Source organism: Sorghum bicolor, chromosome 3 (assembly GCF_000003195.3).
Source record: "Sorghum bicolor cultivar BTx623 chromosome 3, Sorghum_bicolor_NCBIv3, whole genome shotgun sequence".
Lineage (NCBI taxonomy): Eukaryota > Viridiplantae > Streptophyta > Magnoliopsida > Poales > Poaceae > Sorghum > Sorghum bicolor.
The window spans coordinates 26,261,762-26,282,662 of NC_012872.2; the positions used below are offsets into that span (position 1 = coordinate 26,261,762).

A 20,901-nucleotide genomic window follows, 5' to 3' on the forward strand; every position below is an offset into this window, starting at 1 on the left:
TTTTATTCACTCTAAAGTTTTATTTGGATGATTACTTTAAAATATTTTTTTTTGTATCTTTCTATTCTCTAACTTCTCTATATCTTTTGGAATCAAACACCAAAAAGGAAGACATTAGTGTCCACGTAGAAATTTAGTTATTGCGCAGGACACACGACAAGCCTAGAAGATCTACTTAACTTCAGTGCAGGTCCTGTGGATTTTGAGGATCGTGGCTATGTCAGTCAGTTTGACGTAGGAAAGACAATTAGTTATTTAAGGTGGAACATGTCGTTGTGATCTAGACAGTTCCATGATCTAGTAGTTAGCCGATAAAGCAACTCATCGGCTAAGCTGATACTTAGCAATTTGAGAAGATGAAACAGTTGAAATGAGCTCCATCGGCTAGAAAGCTGATGACAGTAAAGTAGAGTCCATACAAAGATACTTCCTCATCCATACAAAGATACTTCCTCATCCCAAATTGTAAGTCATTCTAAGAATCTTGAAGATTCAAAACATGCCAAGTGTGACCAAAACTATAGAAAAAAATTACAGAGTTTTGTGGCATGAAATAGATATACTATGAAAATATAATTAATGAAAAACCTAATGATATTTAGTTAATATTATAAATGTTATTATTCTACCATATAAATTTGGTCAAACTTGAGATATTTTGACTCTCCAAGATTCTTGAAATGACTTATAATTTGGGATGGAGGGAGTATTAAATAAATTCAGGGATAAACTGATGCAAAAAAATAAGAATGAAAGCACAAATCATGGCATAGAATAAACATGATAGTCGTCGACTATAGAGCCGATGATAACTGAATATATCCATGTTCAAAAACAAAAGAATATATCCATGTATATGATAAATAAAGTATAAATTGATGGATATAAGGTATAACATACGATAAAACATGAAAGCATGGCTATCTGCTACAAAGCCGACACATTATAGTATGCAAACCATCCTCTGTTCTTCTATGAATAAATCAATAAACTAATTAGATCTAATCTAGCATCACTACCAATTGGATTAAACTGAGACAACATTGGCGGTCGGGTGATAAGTTAAAGCTTGAACATCTCCAATGGTTTGCCATTTGCACTTGCTATCCTTGTTTATTTGGCAAAAACTACAAATTTGATTCTCCAATAGTTTGCTAAAGGATTTGCCAAATTTTGAGGAGTTGCTATGCAGGGGTGCTCCATGCGTAAATTTGCACACACTCCGCGACTTGCCATCGCGCGAGGAAGCCCGAGCCGCCCCTTCTCCCGCGCTGCCTCGGAATTTTCCTAACTCCTTCCTGCTTGTGTTGCGATGGCTGGACGCGGAGGAGGAGGCAGCAAGAGCAGCAGCCTGTACGCGGTGCTGGGCGTGGCTAGCGACTGCTCTGATGCCGACCTGCGCAACACCTACCGCAAGCTCGCCATGGTCAGTGACCTCCTCCGTTTTATCTGCTTCCCTTTGTCCTGTCAGGCTGCTCTGTTTCGCTCAAAGATCCCAACTCTGCTGCTCTGCTCACTGGTGTGTAATAGTCCATGTTGGTGTTGGTGGGCAGAAATGGCACCCAGACAAGTGCGCTGGGAGCTCCGTCGGCAGCACGAACGTGGGCAAGGCCAGGTTTCGGAAGATCCAGGGAGCCTACGCCGGTAACCAATCTGCTTCACAAGTTGCGACAGTTCCAAATGGCAAACTATTGGAGATACAAGATTATTTCACTTATTACCATTTGTTTTAGCCACTTGCCAAAACACAAGATTTGGCAAGTGCAATTTGGCAAACTATTGGAGATGCTCTAAGCCAACAGATCTATTTATAGTTAAATAGACGGTTGAAAACACATAGACCAAGATTAAGATATAGTCGGCTGGTAAACTTAATCTAACGTCAAAATAGAGATAAACATGATGAGATAAACATGTCTACCAAGAAGTAGCTGAGATCTACATTACTCTTACTCCTAAGGATTGGAGTTGAGCCGGAAAGAGGTTGTATTGATTGTGTCTGTTTACAATAGCTGAGGTTTATATTTATACCATGGGCTGATACATAGTCCTAGTCAAATAAGACTAAACAATTCTTGTGCTTAAAATAAAATAATTTAATTTACATAAACTGGAATTCACAATTTTTCCTTCTAGTGGAGTCTGATTCCATTACGCCTTAGGTCGATGCTACTAACATTATGGCCTTCTGGATGCTTCTAAATTTCTCATGGCAGAGCCCAACTTCACGCTTGAGCTGATGTTGCTTGGCGCAGTAATTTCCGTGACTGAATCCAAAATTTGGCGTAAACTTGTGCCACCCAATTTCAGAATAAAATGTTTGTTTAGAAATTCTCTCCACTAATTATTATGCTCGCCAACCGCTCCTCTTGGCATGCGCATGTCACCTCGTTTTTTGAGCCAAATTACCTTTATATTCATCCTCACGCCTTCTTCTTCTTCTTCTTCTTATTCTTCTTCTTCACTTAGCCATTTTGTCCTTATCGCCGGCACCGCTATTCCTTGCACCGCCACACTGTCACTTCTCGCAAGGAGTATCATTAAGAGGGATTCAACCTCGACCAGATGTGATCTTGGAGTTCTTCATCTTCAATCTTCCATCAATGGCAACCTCGACCAATGTCCTAGAGGTATGTTCTTCTGACCCCTTTTCATGTCATTTTAATCTTTCTTCCAGGAATCTGAGATTCACAATCCCATTTCTCTTTTTACACTTTAGATTTAGATTCAATCCCATATTTTCCTCTAGGAACTAAGGGCAAACATCATGATTCTAACCGAAGCCAAATCAAATCTATATTTTTAGGCCCCAAGGACCCTATTGAGTTCATTAATTTAGAGACCCAGAGACTCGCCTTCAAAAGTCATCTGGTGGACTTAGCAGATTGGTCTGACCCAAAGACTAGTTTTTGTTCATGGCCCTCCTAGGTCAAAGGCTGGAGAAATTGGTACCGCCGTATAAATCAATGCGGCATAGATCAATGCATTAGTGGTAGATGTACAATATAATATAGGTATTACATACATCTGTATTTAAGGGGCGTCGCAACCACAACTTCACAGCCCTTCTGAATCCGTTCATTCTGCTCCGCGATCGTTTTGGGATTCTGGGAGCGACAACGAGTCCGATGACGACACTAATTCCGCATCGTCGCATTCAACTCCGGAGTTCATCAGGGATGCTTTGGAGGCGGGTTTCACAGTTCAACAGCTCGCTAAAGCGGAGCAAGCGTTGGCATCAGGTAATTCTCCATCCTTGGTTGATACAATTCTCCCCAAAATTATTGTGTCAACAATGACAAAGAAGAAAATGGTGGGAACTCCATGGGAGGGTTCCTTACCATTACCTAGAGTTTCTCCACCTTGCACCTTGGGAGATTGTTTAGCTTCGGCAACCTACCGGAATACCACTCGCGATGGTGCGTCCAGGTCACCGGCGAGACATGATCCATCAGGGCCGGGGAAGAGGTCAAATAGTTTTGAAATTCCGAGTAATCCAGCCAATTCAAAAAATAGTAATTTCGAATCCTAAGGCAACCAATCCTACTTTCTCTCCTCTCTCTGGTGCGCTGCCTCCGACTGGTAAAGCCACGGACGTGCCCACGAGTTCTGTGGAGGAGGTGTATCGGAGTAAGTCTATGCATCCTAAAAAATTAGATCGGATCTCTCTTGGGCTAGGCAAATTATTCGGGCCCACGAAAGGACTGTGTTCCCTATTCCAGCGCACAGGCACCAGAATCCATACTCGTACCTCACCTAAGCCACCGCCACAGTCTATTCCCTCAACTCCCCGTCGTTCGTTTGCCGACGTGGTGAGGGAGGGAAAACCTATGGTGATGCAAGGTGGGGGCAACGGTGGAGGCGGTGGGTATTGAGGAGATGAAAGAGGGGGTGCAGGTTTCAACTATGAGTTCCTCTCGGGTTTTGATCTAGGAATCGGGGTACATGGGGGTCGCGGGCGTAGATTTAGCCATCGTCCTTATGGTGGTGGCCGGCGAAATGGCTATGGTGGGGGGCATCACGGATACGGTGGAGGCTATAGAGGGTATGGAGGCTAGTGTTGACGGTCCTTAAATGCCAAATTCAACCGTCAACTAAACATGGAAAAGGATCAATATACACCAAACACCTAGAATTAGGGTTTTATGTGACAGAATTCTATGAGTTTTGGTGTTTCTCTATTTCTGCAGAGGGTTATCAGAAAATATGGAAGGAAGGCCCACACGTCGGGTTTACATCAAGATAATTACGTGTGCGGCAATTTTCCTTAACCTAGAAGAGTCCAGAAGCCACGGGAACGAACGGAACGAAAGGTCGGTTTGATCCGACCACCCACGTTCATTTGAGGGGGCTATATAAGCAAGACCTCTCCACCCCAGGAGAGGAGGAAAAATCATTATCAGAGGAAGCCATCAAAGTTAGGGTTTAGGAACTTCTCTCCCACAGAGAATTAGAATTAGCAACTCCTAATTCCTTCAAGTTCTATAGGATTGATTAGATAGAATTAGAGAAGTAGAGCCTAGCGCTCTGGATTTCGGATCTTCGTCAATAAAGATTTGTATTATTTCAAATCTTTCTCTACGACTTTATTCTAATTGCATTATGTCTATTTATTATGTTCTTAGTTTGCTCTAGTTCTATATTTGATATAGTTATGATTGATAATGACTTTATGTATAAGTTTGCAAAGCGCTTAGCTCTTGACACGTGGGAGCTAAGTGGTAGATCACATGTGGGCGTGGTGCTTAGATGTTATTTACCTGAAAATGTATCCTATTGGCCGGGTTGCGTGGTAGTTCGCGATGCTGACAAATTTGTTGATTCTTATATAGTTTGCCCTTCGTTAGTAGGACAGGCAGAATTTGTATTGCGAAGTAAGTCTTGCTATGTTCTGATTTACTTTAACAATGTTCCTTATACATGAATGAAGAGTCTTTTGTGCTATATATGATCTTGTAGATGCCTAAAGTAGATTGTGACTTAGTAGATAATAGATACTTAGAATCCATTCTCTTGCTAGTCTGACGTCACCTTACATTTTATGAGGAGTAGTCTATTTCTAATCGCTGTGTTATTTACCCATGAGCTTATATTTCATTATCTTTATTTTTATGGCTTACCCCCTGCCAAAGCAAGTGACTGTGTGATGAGTTTCTCATTAGTAATCATGTTCTTGCAAGTTTATCTCTAGTCCACACCTTGATAGATTTTACCCCTATTTTCACTTTCGCCGTTCTCTTAAGCAAAATTATTAATAATGATACCCAACATACTTTTTGTGGTTGTTGACGGTCCTTAAGTACCAAATATAATCATCAAATAAAGAAAGAAAAGGATCCAAATGCAACGAACACCCAGACTTAGGGTTTTATCTGACAGAATTCCACGAGTTTTGGTGTTTGTCTATTTTTGCAGGGGGTTATCAGGAAATACGGAGGAAAGCCCCACACGTCGGGTTTATATACAGATATTAACGTGTGTGGCAATTTTTTATCATCTAGAAGACTCCAGATACCACGGGAACGAATGGGAGGCCGAGCGGGCCCGAGGGCAGGGCGCCCGCCCTGCTACAGGAGCCAATCAGGCTCCGCCTCGCAGATTATGCTCTACCGACCTAAAGGATTAAGAAAAACTGTGCGATTAAGGTTGGTTTGATCCGACGGCCCACGTTCATTTGGAAGGACTATATAAGCAGGCCCCCTAGCCCCTAGAGAAGATATCTCTTCCACAAAATCAAAGCTAGGGTTTCAATTACTCATCCAAGTAGAGAGGATCCCTCTAGTTCATCTAGTTCTAGTTCTCGTTCATCTAGTTCTAGTTCTAGTTGTAATCTTAAATAGGGAGAGAGAAGAGGAGAGCGGAGGAGGAACCGGATCTGTCGGATCTTCCTCAACATTGTACTTTTGCAGCAACTGGTTTGTTCTTCATCGTTCTCCAAGTTCTTCAATTCATAATTTCTGAGTTTTTTAATTACTTTTATTTACATTCAAGTTATTTATTGGATTCCCGCTTGCATCAAGTGCTCTAGTCTTTGCAACGCTAGAGTAATAATTAATAGATTAGACATGGTGTTTAGTCTTGCAATTACCTAAAATTGCACTCAATCCTGCGGATTGTTGTGGTAACCCTAGGGTAGTGACAGCCCTAGCGGTCGACGTATTCCACCTCGTTCGGATTGGTGTTTGTAGGATTGTAGTCAGAGCTTCTAGCCCCCTTCTCATATCTTTCTGTGGTTAGTGTTCTGATGTCCAGAAATAAATAATCTTTGAAGTAATTCTTGATTCTTAGATCAACTAGAGAACTCTCAGGAAACTTCCTCTCTTCACACCAAAAATAATTATATAGTTATCCTTGGGCGATCTTGAATCTTAATTAGTACACTCACGTTCCCTGTGGAAAATAGATACACTATAATACTTCTGGGTGAAAGCTACATCGGTATCCGTGTGCTTGCGGATTTTTTTGTTTGCGTTTAAAATACCCAACAAGCTTTCTGGCGCCGTTGCCGGGGAACGGTAGCTGTGGTAGTTTTGAACCAAGTCGTCCGTGTATCCTTTTTCTTTTTTACCACACTCACCTTACCATTTTCACTATACCACATGGATTTCTCTCCTATCTATAAATTCTTTGCTCCAAAGGGCGAGTTATTAGAGCCACCACCATCATCACATACAATTCTTACAGATGGGTATGACCTCGGCCCTGATCTAATAGCCATGATTCAGGAGCAACCCTTCTCTGGGAAAGTAGATGAAGATCCATACACCCACCTTAGAGACTTCGAGCAGTTGTGCTCTTGCCGATCTATTTCCGGCATGACACAAGAAACCCTTAGATGGAAATTAATTCCATTCTCCCTTTTGGGAAGAACAAAAAAGTGGTATGCTCATTTTGTAGGAGGCGTTAATGGAAATTGGGATGAACTTCGGGACAACTTTTGTCTCGCTTTCTTCCCACTTTTTCGAATCGCTGACCTTAGAATCGAAATTCTTACATTCAAAAAAGAGAGAAGGAAACTTTAGGAGCAGCTTGGGCTAGGTTCACAAGCCTTACCAATTCTGGTCCAAACCTTTCCCTGCCTGACCATGTACTGTACTACCACTTTTATCGTGGTCTAAACAAGGAAGCTGCTCTTCACCTCGACATTGCTTCAAGAGGCTCATACGCACACAAACACATAGATGAGGGGAGAGCTATCCTAGAGAAAATCCTTGAAAATACCCCTTACACATGCATTTATGATGAGTTTCCTGAAGAAGAAAAAGAAGTCGAGCCTGATCCTAAACGAAAAGATGAGGAACTTGCAACCGAGTTAGAAATTCCACCTGACCCATCTATTAATTTGGTTGTAGATAAACCTCCTGATAAGGGAATGCAAAACCAACTAAAGGATGATGAACCACCACCTTTAGAGCATCCCTTTGAATTCAAGGAAGATCTTTTTGAAGATTATGGAAACACCTCAAATTTTCCTATCCAAACACGACCTCTAGCAGGGACCACTCAATCCGTTCTAAGAAGAATCTGTTGACATAGAACACATCAAAAGCCTTTTGGCTATTCTGAGTTATGAATGGCTAACAGAAGCAGAGCTGTCTCCTGAGGTAGCTCGGATCATCACTCCTTCAACCATTCTTTTATGCCAAATTAGAGGGTCCGCTAGGAAGGTCCACTATAATCCATATGTTGGGATAAATGTTATTTCCAAGGAGTTAGCTAACACTCTTTATCCCAACAAGTCCATAACCCCATCTGAAAACTTTTACAAAGTCCATCTAGATTAATTCTAGAGAGCCATGGGGTATTAAGGGTAGTTCTTGTTAGAATCAAGGACTCTGGAATATGTCTAGACTTTCACATTTTTGACGTACCGGAGATTCCTCTTTTGATTGGCAGACCAATCATGAAACTTCTACAAGAACAACCACAACGAGGTCATTTAGACTTCAAGGTTGGGAATTCCACTATTGTTGTTCCTCTTGCTAGATCAATTAACACGATAGTGGAACCCAAACTTGAACCAAATCCTATTGAGGAGATCTTAATGCCTACTCAAGAGGAGATGGCCCAACCATTCTTTAATCATGAACACTTTGTTCAAGAAGAAGAAGAGTTGGTAGAACCCGTTGAGCTAGACAAAAATGAACAACCTTCACCTCCTTCGATAGAGTTAAAACCTCTTCCTTCTGGCCTTAGATATGTCTTTTTGCACAACAACCGAAAAACTCTAGTAATTATCAATGACAAGCTTTCCGATTATGAAACACAACAACTTGTCACTGTTCTTGAAACGCATAGATCAACATTTGGCTACTCTCTCGAAGATCTCACGAGCATTAGTCCCATTCTCTGCACTCATCGTATCCCTATTGATCCCAATTTTACACCTTCAAGGGAACCATGACGGAGACTTAACAATGCTATGCGAGAGGTTGTTAAGAAAGAGGTCCTCAAACTCTATCATGCTGGGATTATTTATCCTGTGCCACATAGTGAGTTGGTTAGCCCTGTCCAAGTAGTGCCAAAGAAAGGAGGAAGATGGTCGTTAGGAATGAGAAGAATGAACTCATCCCTCAACAAATTGTCATTGGGTGGCGTATGTGTATTGACTATCGAAAACTCAACAAGGCTACAAAGAAAGATCACTTTTCGTTACCCTTCATTGATGAAATGTTGGAACGGCTTGCAAACCACTCTTTCTTTTGTTTCCTTGATGGTTATTCTGGATATCACCAAATCCCAATCCACCCAGATGACCAAGAAAAGACTACCTTTACATGCCCGTATGGAACTTATGCATACCGACGAATGTCGTTGTGCAATGCTCCAGCTTCTTTCCAACGGTGCATGATGTCTATTTTTCTCGGACATGATTGAGAAGATCATGGAGGTTTTCATGGATGATTTTACCGTCTATGGCAAAACCTTTGATCATTGTTTGGAGAATTTAGATAGAGTCTTGCAGCGATGTGAAGAAAAGCACTTAATCCTGAACTGGGAGAAATGCCATTTTATGGTTCAGGAAGGAATAGTGCTAGGACATAAAGTGTCCAAACGTGGTATAGAGGTGGACAAAGCAAAGATTGAAGTTATTAAAAAACTTCCACCTCCCACGAATGTGAAAGGAATCCGTAGCTTTTTGGGACATGTAGGGTTCTATAGACGCTTTATCAAGAACTTCTCTCAAATTGCTAGACCCCTAACTAGTCTCCTAGCTAAGGATGCACCTTTCATCTTTAGTGATGAGTGTCATGAATCTTTTCAAACTCTTAAGAAAGCACTCATCTCAGCCCTGATTATCCAACCACCTGATTGGAATCTTCCTTTTGAGATCATGTGTGATGCTAGCGATTTTGCGGTTGGTGCCGTTTTAGGACAAACGAAGGATAAAAAGCATTATGCCATATCCTACGCTAGCAAAACCTTGTCTGGACCACAACTCAATTACACTACAACTGAAAAAGAGCTTTTGGCTGTTGTCTTTGCTATAGACAAGTTTAGATCTTACTTAGTGGGGGCAAAGATAATCTTCTATTCAGACCATGCTGCTCTCAAGTACCTCCTCACTAAGAAAGATGCTAAGCCTCGTCTAATTCGATGGATTCTTCTACTCCAAGACTTTGACATAGAAATCTGAGATAGGAAGGGAGTAGAGAATTCCGTAGCCAACCACTTGTCTAGGCTTCAATATAAGGAAACACATGATGAGCTTCCCATAAATGACTACCTAAGGGATGACACCCTGCTTAAGATAACACATGTAGATCCATGGTACGCAGACATCGTAAACTTTATAGTAAAAGGCTATGTCCCACCTGGTACAAACAAAAGGAAGTTGCTTCACGATAGTCGTTTCCACCTTTGGGATGAGCCATATCTTTTCCGGGTCTGCGCTGATGGACTCTTGAGAAGGTGTGTTCCTATGGCTGAGGCTACTCAAATTATGGAAAGATGCCATGCCTCGCCATATGGAGGACACTATGGAGCATTCCAGACACATGCTAAAATTTGGCAAAGTGGCTTTTTCTTGCCAACGATGTATGAAGATACAAAGGACTTTGTCAAGAGATGCCACCGGTGTCAAAAACATAGGATTATCAACTCACGAAATGAAATGCCTCTCACAAATAATCTTCAAGTAGAACTTTTCCACCTCGCTAGCAATAATCATCTAATGCAACTATCTGAGCTAGAAGAATGGCGAGAGAAAGCTACCACAATTCAAGGATCTATAAAGAGAGAACAAAATGATGGCATGATAAGAGAATCAAGCACAAGGAGTTTAAGCCTAGTGATAAGGTTCTACTATTGAATTCAAGAGTTAAGCTCTTTGGGCATGGTAAGCTACGAAGTAAGTGGGATGGACCATACAAGGTTATTGACACTTCAACTCATGGAGCCATTACCATCCAAGACCACATAGGTAACACTTTTAAGGTAAATGGTCAATGTTTGAAAATCTATCTCGAGCCACAAAACAACCTGGTAGAGGAACTTGATATGATTGAGTTCATAGAATTCTCACATTAAGCTCTCATAAGCTCTAGACAATTAACTAACCCTTAACATGCTCCACGAGTTTTGTTGTCTATTTGGGGTGTGCAGGATTTTGAGGCTTAAGAAGAGTGAGACCGAACATGCAGGCCACAAGAGTGAACGACTATGTCAACATCCAGCTTGGGGGAGGCACCCCCGCGTGTATCTAGATAAGTATTACTTTTCTTTCTTGGTTTTATTTACTAGTATTCGGAAATAAAAAAATTCATAACCATGAAACCAAACAAAGTTTTTCTTTTGAGTAATATACAATAGTTTTGTGTAATCCTAAGTTTTAAATAAAATAAAAAGAAAGTTTGATCCAAGTCTAGGCAATTGACAAACATGATATGAGAAGGTCTGAGCTACTATTTAACTTGTTCCAAGTTTCGCTAGAGTTCTGGAGATTTTATCTTTTGAAAATCTAAAAATTCAAAAAAAAATGAATGAGATCCTGTTTGACATAATACCTAGAGTCTTATAGGATATAAATATTAAAACTGTGGGCACTTGCTTTGTTCAAGCCATTGTTAATTCTTGTAGTTTTGGTTGAGAGAATTATCATGCTCCAAAGATCAAGATCTTTTTGTTTTTTAAAAAATATAAAAGATTCGCTCTTCCGAAGTATTATTGCGTTAGAGGCATGGGACTATGCAAAAATTTGATTCGAAAAAAAAGAGTGAGACGAGAGGTAAAAATGGACAAGTGTCCGAAGTAGAATTAGAGGTACAAAGATACCCACCTGAGTGGAAAAAATGGACACGTGTCCGATAGTAGAATTAGGGGTACTTGGTGCCCACTTGAAAAAAAATAAAAAAAGGAGAGAGACTGAAAAAAAGAAAAAAAATGATAGCCCATGGTCCCTCTAATAAGCAATATGCCAATAAGAGATGACAAACTTTTCAAAAAGGTCAAAGGTCTTGATCTAGGAGTATGACATTCCTCTCCCTTGCTCCGAGCATTGACATAGCAAAATGCAAAGTAAGTATGCTAAAACTTTTAAAGCTCTACTTATATATCTTTCGAGAAGAAGGCAAATGCCTCAGTTTTATTTTGGTAACATACAAAAAAACTCGAGAACAAAGGTAAGACAGAAGAACTTGAGACATAGTGCTTGACTTGATCGTTCTGTTTTTCAATCACTTAAGACCTTTGTGATAACTTAAAAACCCTGTAGTAAGAGGCATAAATGTAACTCCTATTTTCTCGCTGATTTGAGCTTTGCTCAGGGACGAGCAAAGGTTAAGCTTGGGGGAGCTTGTTGACGGTCCTTAAGTACCAGATATAATCATCAAATAAATAAAGAAAAGGATCCAAATGCAACTAACACCCAAACTTAGGGTTTTATCTGACAGAATTCCATGAGTTTTGGTGTTTGTCCATTTCTGCAGGGGGTTATCAAGAAATACGGAGGAAAGGCCCACACGTCGGGTTTACATAGAGATATTAACGTGTGCGGCAATTTTCTATCATCTAGAAGACTCTAGAAGCCACGGGAACGAACGGGAGGCCGAGCGGGCCCGGGGGCAGGGTGCCGCCCTCCCCCCTAGGGCGCCCACCGTGCTACAGGAGCCAATCAGGCTCCGCCTTTCGGATTATGCGCCACCGACCTAAAGGATTAAGGAAAACCGTGCGATTATGGTCAGTTTGATCCGACGGCAGACGTTCATTTGGAAGAACTATATAAGTAGCCCCCCTGGCCCCTAGAGAAGATATCTCTTCTACAGAATCAAAGCTAGGGTTTCAATTACTCATCCAAGTAGAGAGGATCTCTCTAGTTCATCTAATTCTAGTTCTAGTTGTAATCTAGAAAGTAGGAAGAGAGAAGAGGAGAGCGGAGGAGGAGCCGGATCTGTCGGATCTACCTCAACATTGTACTTTTGCAGCAACTAGTTCGTTCTTCATCTTTCTCCAAGTTCTTCAATTCATAATTTCTGAGTTCTTTAATTACTTTTATTTACATTCTAGTTATTTATTGGATTCCCGCTTGAATCAACTGCTCTAGTCTTTGCAACGCTAGAGTAGTAATTAATAGATTAAACATGGTGTTTAGTCTTGCAATTACTTGGAATTGCACCCAATCTTGCAGATTGTTGTGGTAACCCTAGGGTAGTGACAGCCCTAGCGGTCAACGTATTCCACCTCGTTCGGATCGGTGTTTGTAGGACCGTAGTCAGAGCTTCCTAGCCCCCTTCTCATCTCTTTCTGTGGTTAGTGTTCTGATGTCCCGAAATAAATAATCCTTGAAGTAATTCTTGATTCTTAGATCAACTAGAGAACTCCCAGGAAACTTCCTCTCTTCCCACCAAAAATAATTATATAGTTATCCTTGGGCGATCTTGAATCTTAATTAGTACACTCACATTCCCTGTGGAAAATCGATACTCTCAAATACTCCCGGGTGAAAGCTACATCGGTATCCGTGCGCTTGCGGATTTTTTCTATCCGCGTTTAAAATACCCAACAGTGGTGAAATGCTACAATGAGGTATTTTATCTGTGCGCTTGCGAATATAATAGATTATTTTCTAGAGAGCCTTCATATTCATAAATACCTTAGTACACTCTGGCACCATGCTGGGGATGACAACCTAGTATTTAAGTGGTGTTAGCAAGTGTCAACAAGCATTTCTGGCGCTGTTGTCGGGGAGCGGTAAGGAAAGTCAGGAAGTTGGTCAAGGTTACGCACATAAAATATTAGACTAGACTATGGAGAAATAATTGCACAAACAACTACTATAAAAATGAGAAATCATAACAAGGCACCTCTGCTTTGGCAGGTTCACCCTGTTGTTTTTCTATGTTTATATTTTTATACAGGGTATATCAGAATTGACTTTGGTACATTCAACTCTTCATCATCAGAACCAAAGCAATCAAGAAAGAAGAAGCTAGCCACCAATTGTTGAAGCTATGGCACAGAAGACCCTACAAGAATTCTCTGCTCCAAGCCTTGAGAACATTCCAACTGGTCTAAGATTTGATGTAGAAGGAGCACCCGAGTTCTTGCTCAAGTCAAGCCTCATCAATTTGGTGCAAGCTACACAATTCAGTGGAAAGGCACATGAAGACGCTAGTACACACTTACAGAATTTCTTAGAGATTGGAAGCACAATCAGCATCAATAGAGGTTACAAAGACGTCATACTGCTTCGCCTCTTTCCATTCTCACTAGAAGGAAGAGCAAGGAAGTGGTTCTCCACCAATCAAGAAAACATCAACAATTGGACGAAGTTGTGAGATGCCTTTCTAGCAAAGTTTTTCCCTATAGGCAAAATAGCTGCCTTAAGAAGAAATATTGTCAGATTCCAACAGCAGAAGACAGAAACCATTCTAGAAGCATGGAAGCGTTTTCAAGGATACATATCAGATTGTCCTCACCATGGAATGGCCAGATGCTTACTTATGCAGACCTTTTACCATGAATTAACCTGAAAGGCTTGTGAGTGCCTAGATGCATCTGCTAAAGGATCATTTTTGGAGCTTACAATTAGAAAAACAGAGACACTTTTGGATAAGATAGCAGAAAACCAAAGCTGGTTCCAAGAAAAAACTCAACATTGTCATCAAACTAAAGAAATACCTGAAGAAGTAAATGCACTATCAACCAAGATGGAGAATTTGCTCCATTGGATTGACCAGAGGGCCAAGTACAAAGAAGATCAGAGGGCCATTGAGACAACATACATGTATCAACCCACTTCAAGTCAACCCAATAGCAAAGGTATGAATTCAAGTAATGCTTTCAAGCAACCTACATTAAAGGAGATAATTGCTCAACAAACTAAAACTAATGATGAAGTTAAACAAAGGTTAGATACAAATGAATCATCTCTAAAAGATATACACAATAAAATGGATTTTCTATTAACTGCCTTTGATGAGAAAAACACTCTTAATAAAAGGGTAGAGCTTAAATTAGCAAAGCCGGCTGCTGTGTTGCCTGTTGCCAGTAACATTGAGCAGGTAAAGAACATAACTACTAGAGGAGGGAAATCCACCAAAGACCCCCCACATCCAAGAGAGAAGCAAAGAGCACCAGTGCCACCAACAGTGATAGAAGAAGAGAACCCCATTGAAGCAGAAGATCTGCTACAACCACCAAGTACTGGAGAAATGAGGAAAGATTTTCACGACACCAACTATTTGACATTTCCCAGAAGAAACAGAGGACTGCAGTCCGATGAGTAGTTTGGTAAGTTTGTAGAGGTCATTCAGAAATTATATGTCAACATACCTCTACTTGATGCCATACAGGTACCCAGATATGAAAAGTACATTAGAGATATTCTTAACAAGAAGATACCACTGCCCACCACTGAGGTGATCAAGCTGAGAGAAGAATGTACGTAGTGCGGCCATCCTCAACAAACCACCGAAGAAGAAGAAGGATCCAGGATGCCCCACCATTGATTGCTCGATCGGAAACCAATACTTCAACAATGCACTTTGTGATCTTGGAGCAAGTGTCAGTGTGATTCCATCATCGGTCTACAAGAAGCTCGAGCATGCAACCCTAGAACCAACATCAATCTGCCTACAACTAGCAGATCAATCAGTTCGACACCCTATGGGCATCACTAAAAACATCCCAGTCAAGATAAGAGATTTCCTTATGCCAGTAGACTTTGTGGTACTAGACATGAGTCCCGACTCAAAAGTGTCCATCATCCTTGGAAGGCCAATTCTGAGCACCACCAATGCCCACATTGATGTCGGAAAGGGAGAAATCAAGTTCAACATAAACGGACAAGAAGAACACTTCACGTTCAAACCCAAACCAGAGAGAGACTCTATAGTGAAGGAGGTTCATGAAGAAGAACCACTGGAGATACCATCTCCGGAGGACGGTACATCAGAAGATTAAAGATTTGGAGGTCCAGCTTGGGGGACACTAAAATCCCAAACCCTCGCCGGGAGGTAAATCGGTATTTATCCACATTGTTCGATTTCATGCATATTTAATTCTTGCATTAGTCATATTTATTCATAGCATTATTGTAATAAATAAAAGCCCCACAATAATAATATCTATGGTGTGTGACAACCCATATTTATTAATTATAGTGGAGGCACAAAAATATTTTTCCATGATCATTCTCATTAAGTTTTGATTCTCTTAGTTTTTCCTGCATTATATTTAATTATATCAAGCTTCTAGAAGCATGACCCATGTTGGGTATTCTTAACATCATTACCAAAAGTGGACAATTCCTAATTCTAGTAACGGTGCCAAAAATGCCAAACCTATCCCTCACACCACTTAAGCCAAGTTGTCATCCCCAGCATGACATGAGAGACGCGGTATTGAAATATGCAATTGCTCTTTTAAATAAATAATGAATGGGATCTACAAGCGCACAGATTAATACCGATGTAGCATTTTAACCGGGAAGTATTCCAGGTATCGTTATTTATATTTTTACCACTGGGAAGGGATTAGCAATCATCAATAGTGATTACAGAATAGAATATGAGATGGAGCATCTATCATTGCATGTATAATTGAGAACATTTATCTAACTCTTTCATACAGGGATAAGTGTCACATAAAAGATATATGAAATAATGAATAGTGACAAGGATAATTAATCTGATCAGCCACATATAAATATGATAAGCACCTCAATTAGATACTCTAGAAAGTCATTAGCATGGAATTAGAACGAACTACAAGAATATTTCCTATGTTATTCTCAACTATATAGTCAAGCATTATCATAGTTAGTGCAAGCATACTTAGCAATCATTGTGAGACAAGACTACGCCCATGCATAGTGATATTAGCAAGGTAAATGAGAAACATAGCAATCACTCCCCTGTAATAATATTGCTCTGCCAGCCCAATACACGAGAGGGGGACTATATAAGAATCAATGAAGCTGTCACTATCACGAACCACCCCACGATCTGGCATATTGGGTACAATCGCAGATAAATACGGTATAAGCACCACCCCTACACAATATCTATCATTTACCCATGGATCCGATGGATAAACGCTATACGATCCTAAGCATGTATATAGATCCAATCTAACTAAGCCAAGTACATAACTATGGTAAACTAAGAACAATATAATCTTGAATATAAGCAAATAGAGCAAAGTCATAAGCAATATATTGAAGTAGAACAAAGTCATATTCATAATATTGAAGAACAAAGATAATTAGAAAGCAATTAGAAGCACAATTAGAGAATTACCAAGAATCCTCTTGAAAGATCCGGAAACCAATCGAAGATTGACTCCTTCTAGTTCTAATCCTCTGTAGCTATGCTAATCTAGATGTCTAATTGATGTGGTGGCTCTAATCTTGATCAGAGGCTTCTTCTCCCTTGAGAATAATGAATTAGGGTTGAGAGGCTCTCTCCTCCAGGGGCCAGGGGGTCTGGTTTTATAGTCCCTTCAAGTGAATATGAGCCGTTGGATCAAACCGACATAGATTGTATGGTTTAGATTCATCCTTTAGGTCGGTGGAGATCTCCCATGAAGCAGAGTCCTGATTGGACTCAGGGAGGGGGCGGGCTCCCAAGGGAACAGGGAGGGCGCCCTGCCTCTGGCCCCGTTTCGTCTCCACTTCGGTCTCGTGGCTTCTGGAGTGTTCTAGATGTAAGATAATTGCGCGTCTTGTTAATATCTCTATGTAATCCCGACGTGTGGGCCTTTCTTCCGTATTTCCTGATAACCCCCTGCAGAAATAGACAAACACCGAAAGTCGTGGAATTCTGTCAGATAAAACCCTAAGTCTAGATGTTGATTTCATTTGGATCCTTTTCTTTATTTATTTGATAATTAATTTTGATACTTAAGGACCGTCAACAACCCACACCCCAAGGGTCCCACATGTCATACACCACACCTCACATACATCTTATCACATTATTTCTTCCACCAACACCATTCCACTCACCAGACAACTTCCACCGTCCAACCACCACCCATGCAGCATTTTTTGGTGTAAAGACTAAGCAAGTGAGTAAGTGGAGAAGTTTCAGCCAGAGGGGAGGCCACCATAGGGCGCCCGCCCTGTCCCCCCTTCCATCTATAAAAGGCCACCTTCTGCCTCCATCTTCATCACAGACACATTCTAGAAAACACTTACACACTTCAGTTCTCGGTTTCCAGACGAAGTGCTCTGGTAGTGAAGAGAGAAGGAGAGTGGAATGGAAGGAAAGAGTAGAAGAAAGCTTGATAGTTTTTGAAATAGGAGAGTGATAGAGCAAGGCTCATCTAGTAATTAGTGATCCCGCTGTCCAAAAGCAGAACTAAAAGTTGCTTAGGGGAAGTATTGTCGAACTATTCAATTAAAAATTTATCTCAGAGGACTATCCTCTGGACGACTGACTTTTTGGACGGCTGACCACTAACTTTTATCTCTCACATTCTCCACGAGTTTTTGTTTGTGTCAATTTTTGCAGGATGTTTAGGAAGGCAAAGAACGCGGCCAAGGCCATCAAGAACATTGGGATGAGGAGTTCATCCCGACTCTCCTCGCACCAATCGGAGATGAGCGTCAACCCGACGCCCGAGCAAGCTCCATCGTCTTCATCGGGCACAAGTGTGAAGGTTCTCCTCAAGAAGGGAGACTTTGGGCTGAAGACCCATAGAGAGAAGGAAGTTTAACAGCAGCTGAAGTACAAGAGTTTCATTCACACCCCCACTCTTGATCCTATCCTGCTACAGGAGACACGTATGGACACCGAATTTGACTTGATTTTTCGGATAGTGGGATGGACGAATTTTTGGGGCATCATTGAATTAAGGTCTCGTCTTCTCACCATTGAATTTCTCTGCACTTTGCAATATTGTGAGGGGGGTATCGCTTTTCAGATGTTCAAACAAGAAATCATGTTGTCTTGGAGAGAACTCAGCGACCATCTCGGTTTCTCTTCAAGATTCATCCTAGATATTGACACCAATTTGCCCAATTTTGAGAGAAACCAGTTTTGGAGGGAGGTTTCGAGGGATGAATACTTCTTCCAACCCCGAACCAGTGACATGGAGCATCCTACACTACAGATCTTCCACAAATGGATCGGGTACAATCTTTTCTATCGCGATGACATTAGGAAGTTAAGAGTAGGAGATTAACAACTTTTATATGCTTCTATAAATAAAATACCTATTTCACCTGTTACTCTTTTAGTTGCTCATTGGCTTAGTTTACCTAGTCTTCAGGGACCTGTCGGTTGTACTTCACTCATCACTCGTCTAGCCTCTAGTCTCAATTTGCTAGAGAACTCGTCATTGGAATTCATTGACGAGTTATGAATTTATCATGGCTATGACATGTTCAGACAAGCTCGAATGCTGGAAAAAGGAAGGAAACGTAATGTACATGTTGTATGATAATAAAGGCAAGATTCGGTTACCTAACCCAAACCTTGGCCTGTATGTTGTTCAAAATTATTTGATTGAGATTGCAGTGGCACCTATGTACCAGAGAGCTCCACAGCACGTGGCATCCGAAACGATGGCCACCCACCAAGAACGTACATGGCATGGAGCTGATCCCGGGCCAAAAGAAGTAGCACACCTGCGTTATCGCGACTACAACCCCAGAGTCCTTCGAGACCCATGGGTACAACATGCTCAACCAGAAGAACCAGCATAGGAGATGTGGCTCGAAGGCCAAGATCACTAGTGGGCGAACCCGCCTTTCCGTTCAAGAGGTACTCCACTGATCCGTTTAGAGCTTCAGGGTCTAGGCCCTAGCCCCAATTTGATGCAGGACGTTACTCCGACGCCTCCTATGTTTTCTCTGGGGACTACTACCAAGAGGCTGGCGCCTTCTTCAACCGCATCGACAACACCCTCCTCGCCATACAAGAAAGGCAAACACAGCACGGGCGACTCCTGGAACAGCAACAAAAGTGGAACCAGGACCACGCCGCTGCGGGACAAGACATAAGGGGAGACACCACGACGATGAACGACAACATCACCACCATGATGCGGTTCTAGGACATCAAGTAAGACCAACATAGCCACATCCAGCTTGGGGGAGTTCCTCCCCATTTACCGAGTAAGTTTTTATTGTTTTCTTATTTATTTTTCTGTTTTAATATTAAAAAAACTTAGAAAACCCAATAAATATTTTCTTTCTTAATTTACTGTATTCTTTAAACATGAAAACCACATAAAAAGAGTGTGTAGATAGTGTGCTTTATTTTTCCTGTTAAGTTTAATCTCTAGAAAAAACTAAAAAAACAAAAAAGATGCATGATGGAAATGATGAACAATTGCTCTGTTTGCTTACTTGCACGTACCTAGCTTTCAAATTAGAGTTCTCCCAAGAATTACTAAAACGTGAAATTTAATATCTATTAGAGCATGAGCCTAAAACTAAAGTCTAGGTAAGAGATAGACATGATATAAAGTTTGAGCTACTGTTTATCTTGTTCTTACAACACTGAGTTCTGGAGATTTACTTTGAAAACTTGCAAATCATATGATGAGTTCCTAGCATGACAAAATTCCTACCACAGCCATACTTGCTATAATTTCTATATCTTTTGCTACTTATATTCGCAATGAGATTGATCAAGTTGTGTAGACCCTTAAGGAGCTTTTCATGTGGTTAAATCAAGATACTCACTTGCACACATCTATTACACTAGCCACGAACATTCATAAAAAATCTACTAAAAATATTGTTATCACTCACTGTCCCAAAGTGTTGTTATTCTCTCTCTCCAAAAAGATTCAATGCAGAAAGAGGCATGGGTTATGCAAAAAAAATATACGAGGAAATAAAAAGGCAAGTGCCCGGAACCTCGAAAAAGAAAGAAAAAGAGTGAGATGAGAGCTAAAAATGGACAAGTGTCCAGAGTAGAATTAGGGGTACAAAGATGCCCACCTGAGCAGAAAAAAATGGACAAGTGTCCAACAGTAGAATTAGGGGTATTCACTACCCACCTGAAAAAAGAGAGAAAAAGAAGAAAAAGATAGCCCATGTTCTCCCAAAGCAAAGATCAAGAAAGGAGGAGAGATAGCAATATGAGGAGCAATGAGAAGTAAGTTTTATCATCACTTATACATTCTCACCATTACTATCATTTACTCCACCACACATGCACATCTTGATTTAATTATATGCTGAGTTCCTTTGGATCCATGGTTTGATTAAACAACATATGTATGAGCTGTTTTCCACACCTATAAACTCCATATAAACATTCCCTTAGTTATAGGTAAGTGACATCTTTGGTAATGATCCACAAATACCACATATAGAGAGACTTGAGAGTATCATGTCTGGGAACTCTGAGCTTTATTTTGAAAACTTATGCAAAACTCCAGAGCAAAGGTGAAGTATAGACAGGAGGAATAGTGCTTGACTTAATTATTTTGTCTTTCAATTAC

General features: G+C 40.8%; 1 protein-coding gene across 1 annotated transcript; it reads left to right on the forward strand.

Annotated features, from left to right (window-relative positions):
- LOC110433673 (chaperone protein DnaJ-like) lies at positions 1,313-19,500 on the forward strand. Its single transcript, XM_021456182.1, has 3 exons — positions 1,313-1,426; positions 1,554-1,644; positions 19,268-19,500. Exons 1-3 carry the CDS (start codon positions 1,313-1,315, stop codon positions 19,498-19,500), a joined length of 438 nt encoding a protein of 145 aa, XP_021311857.1.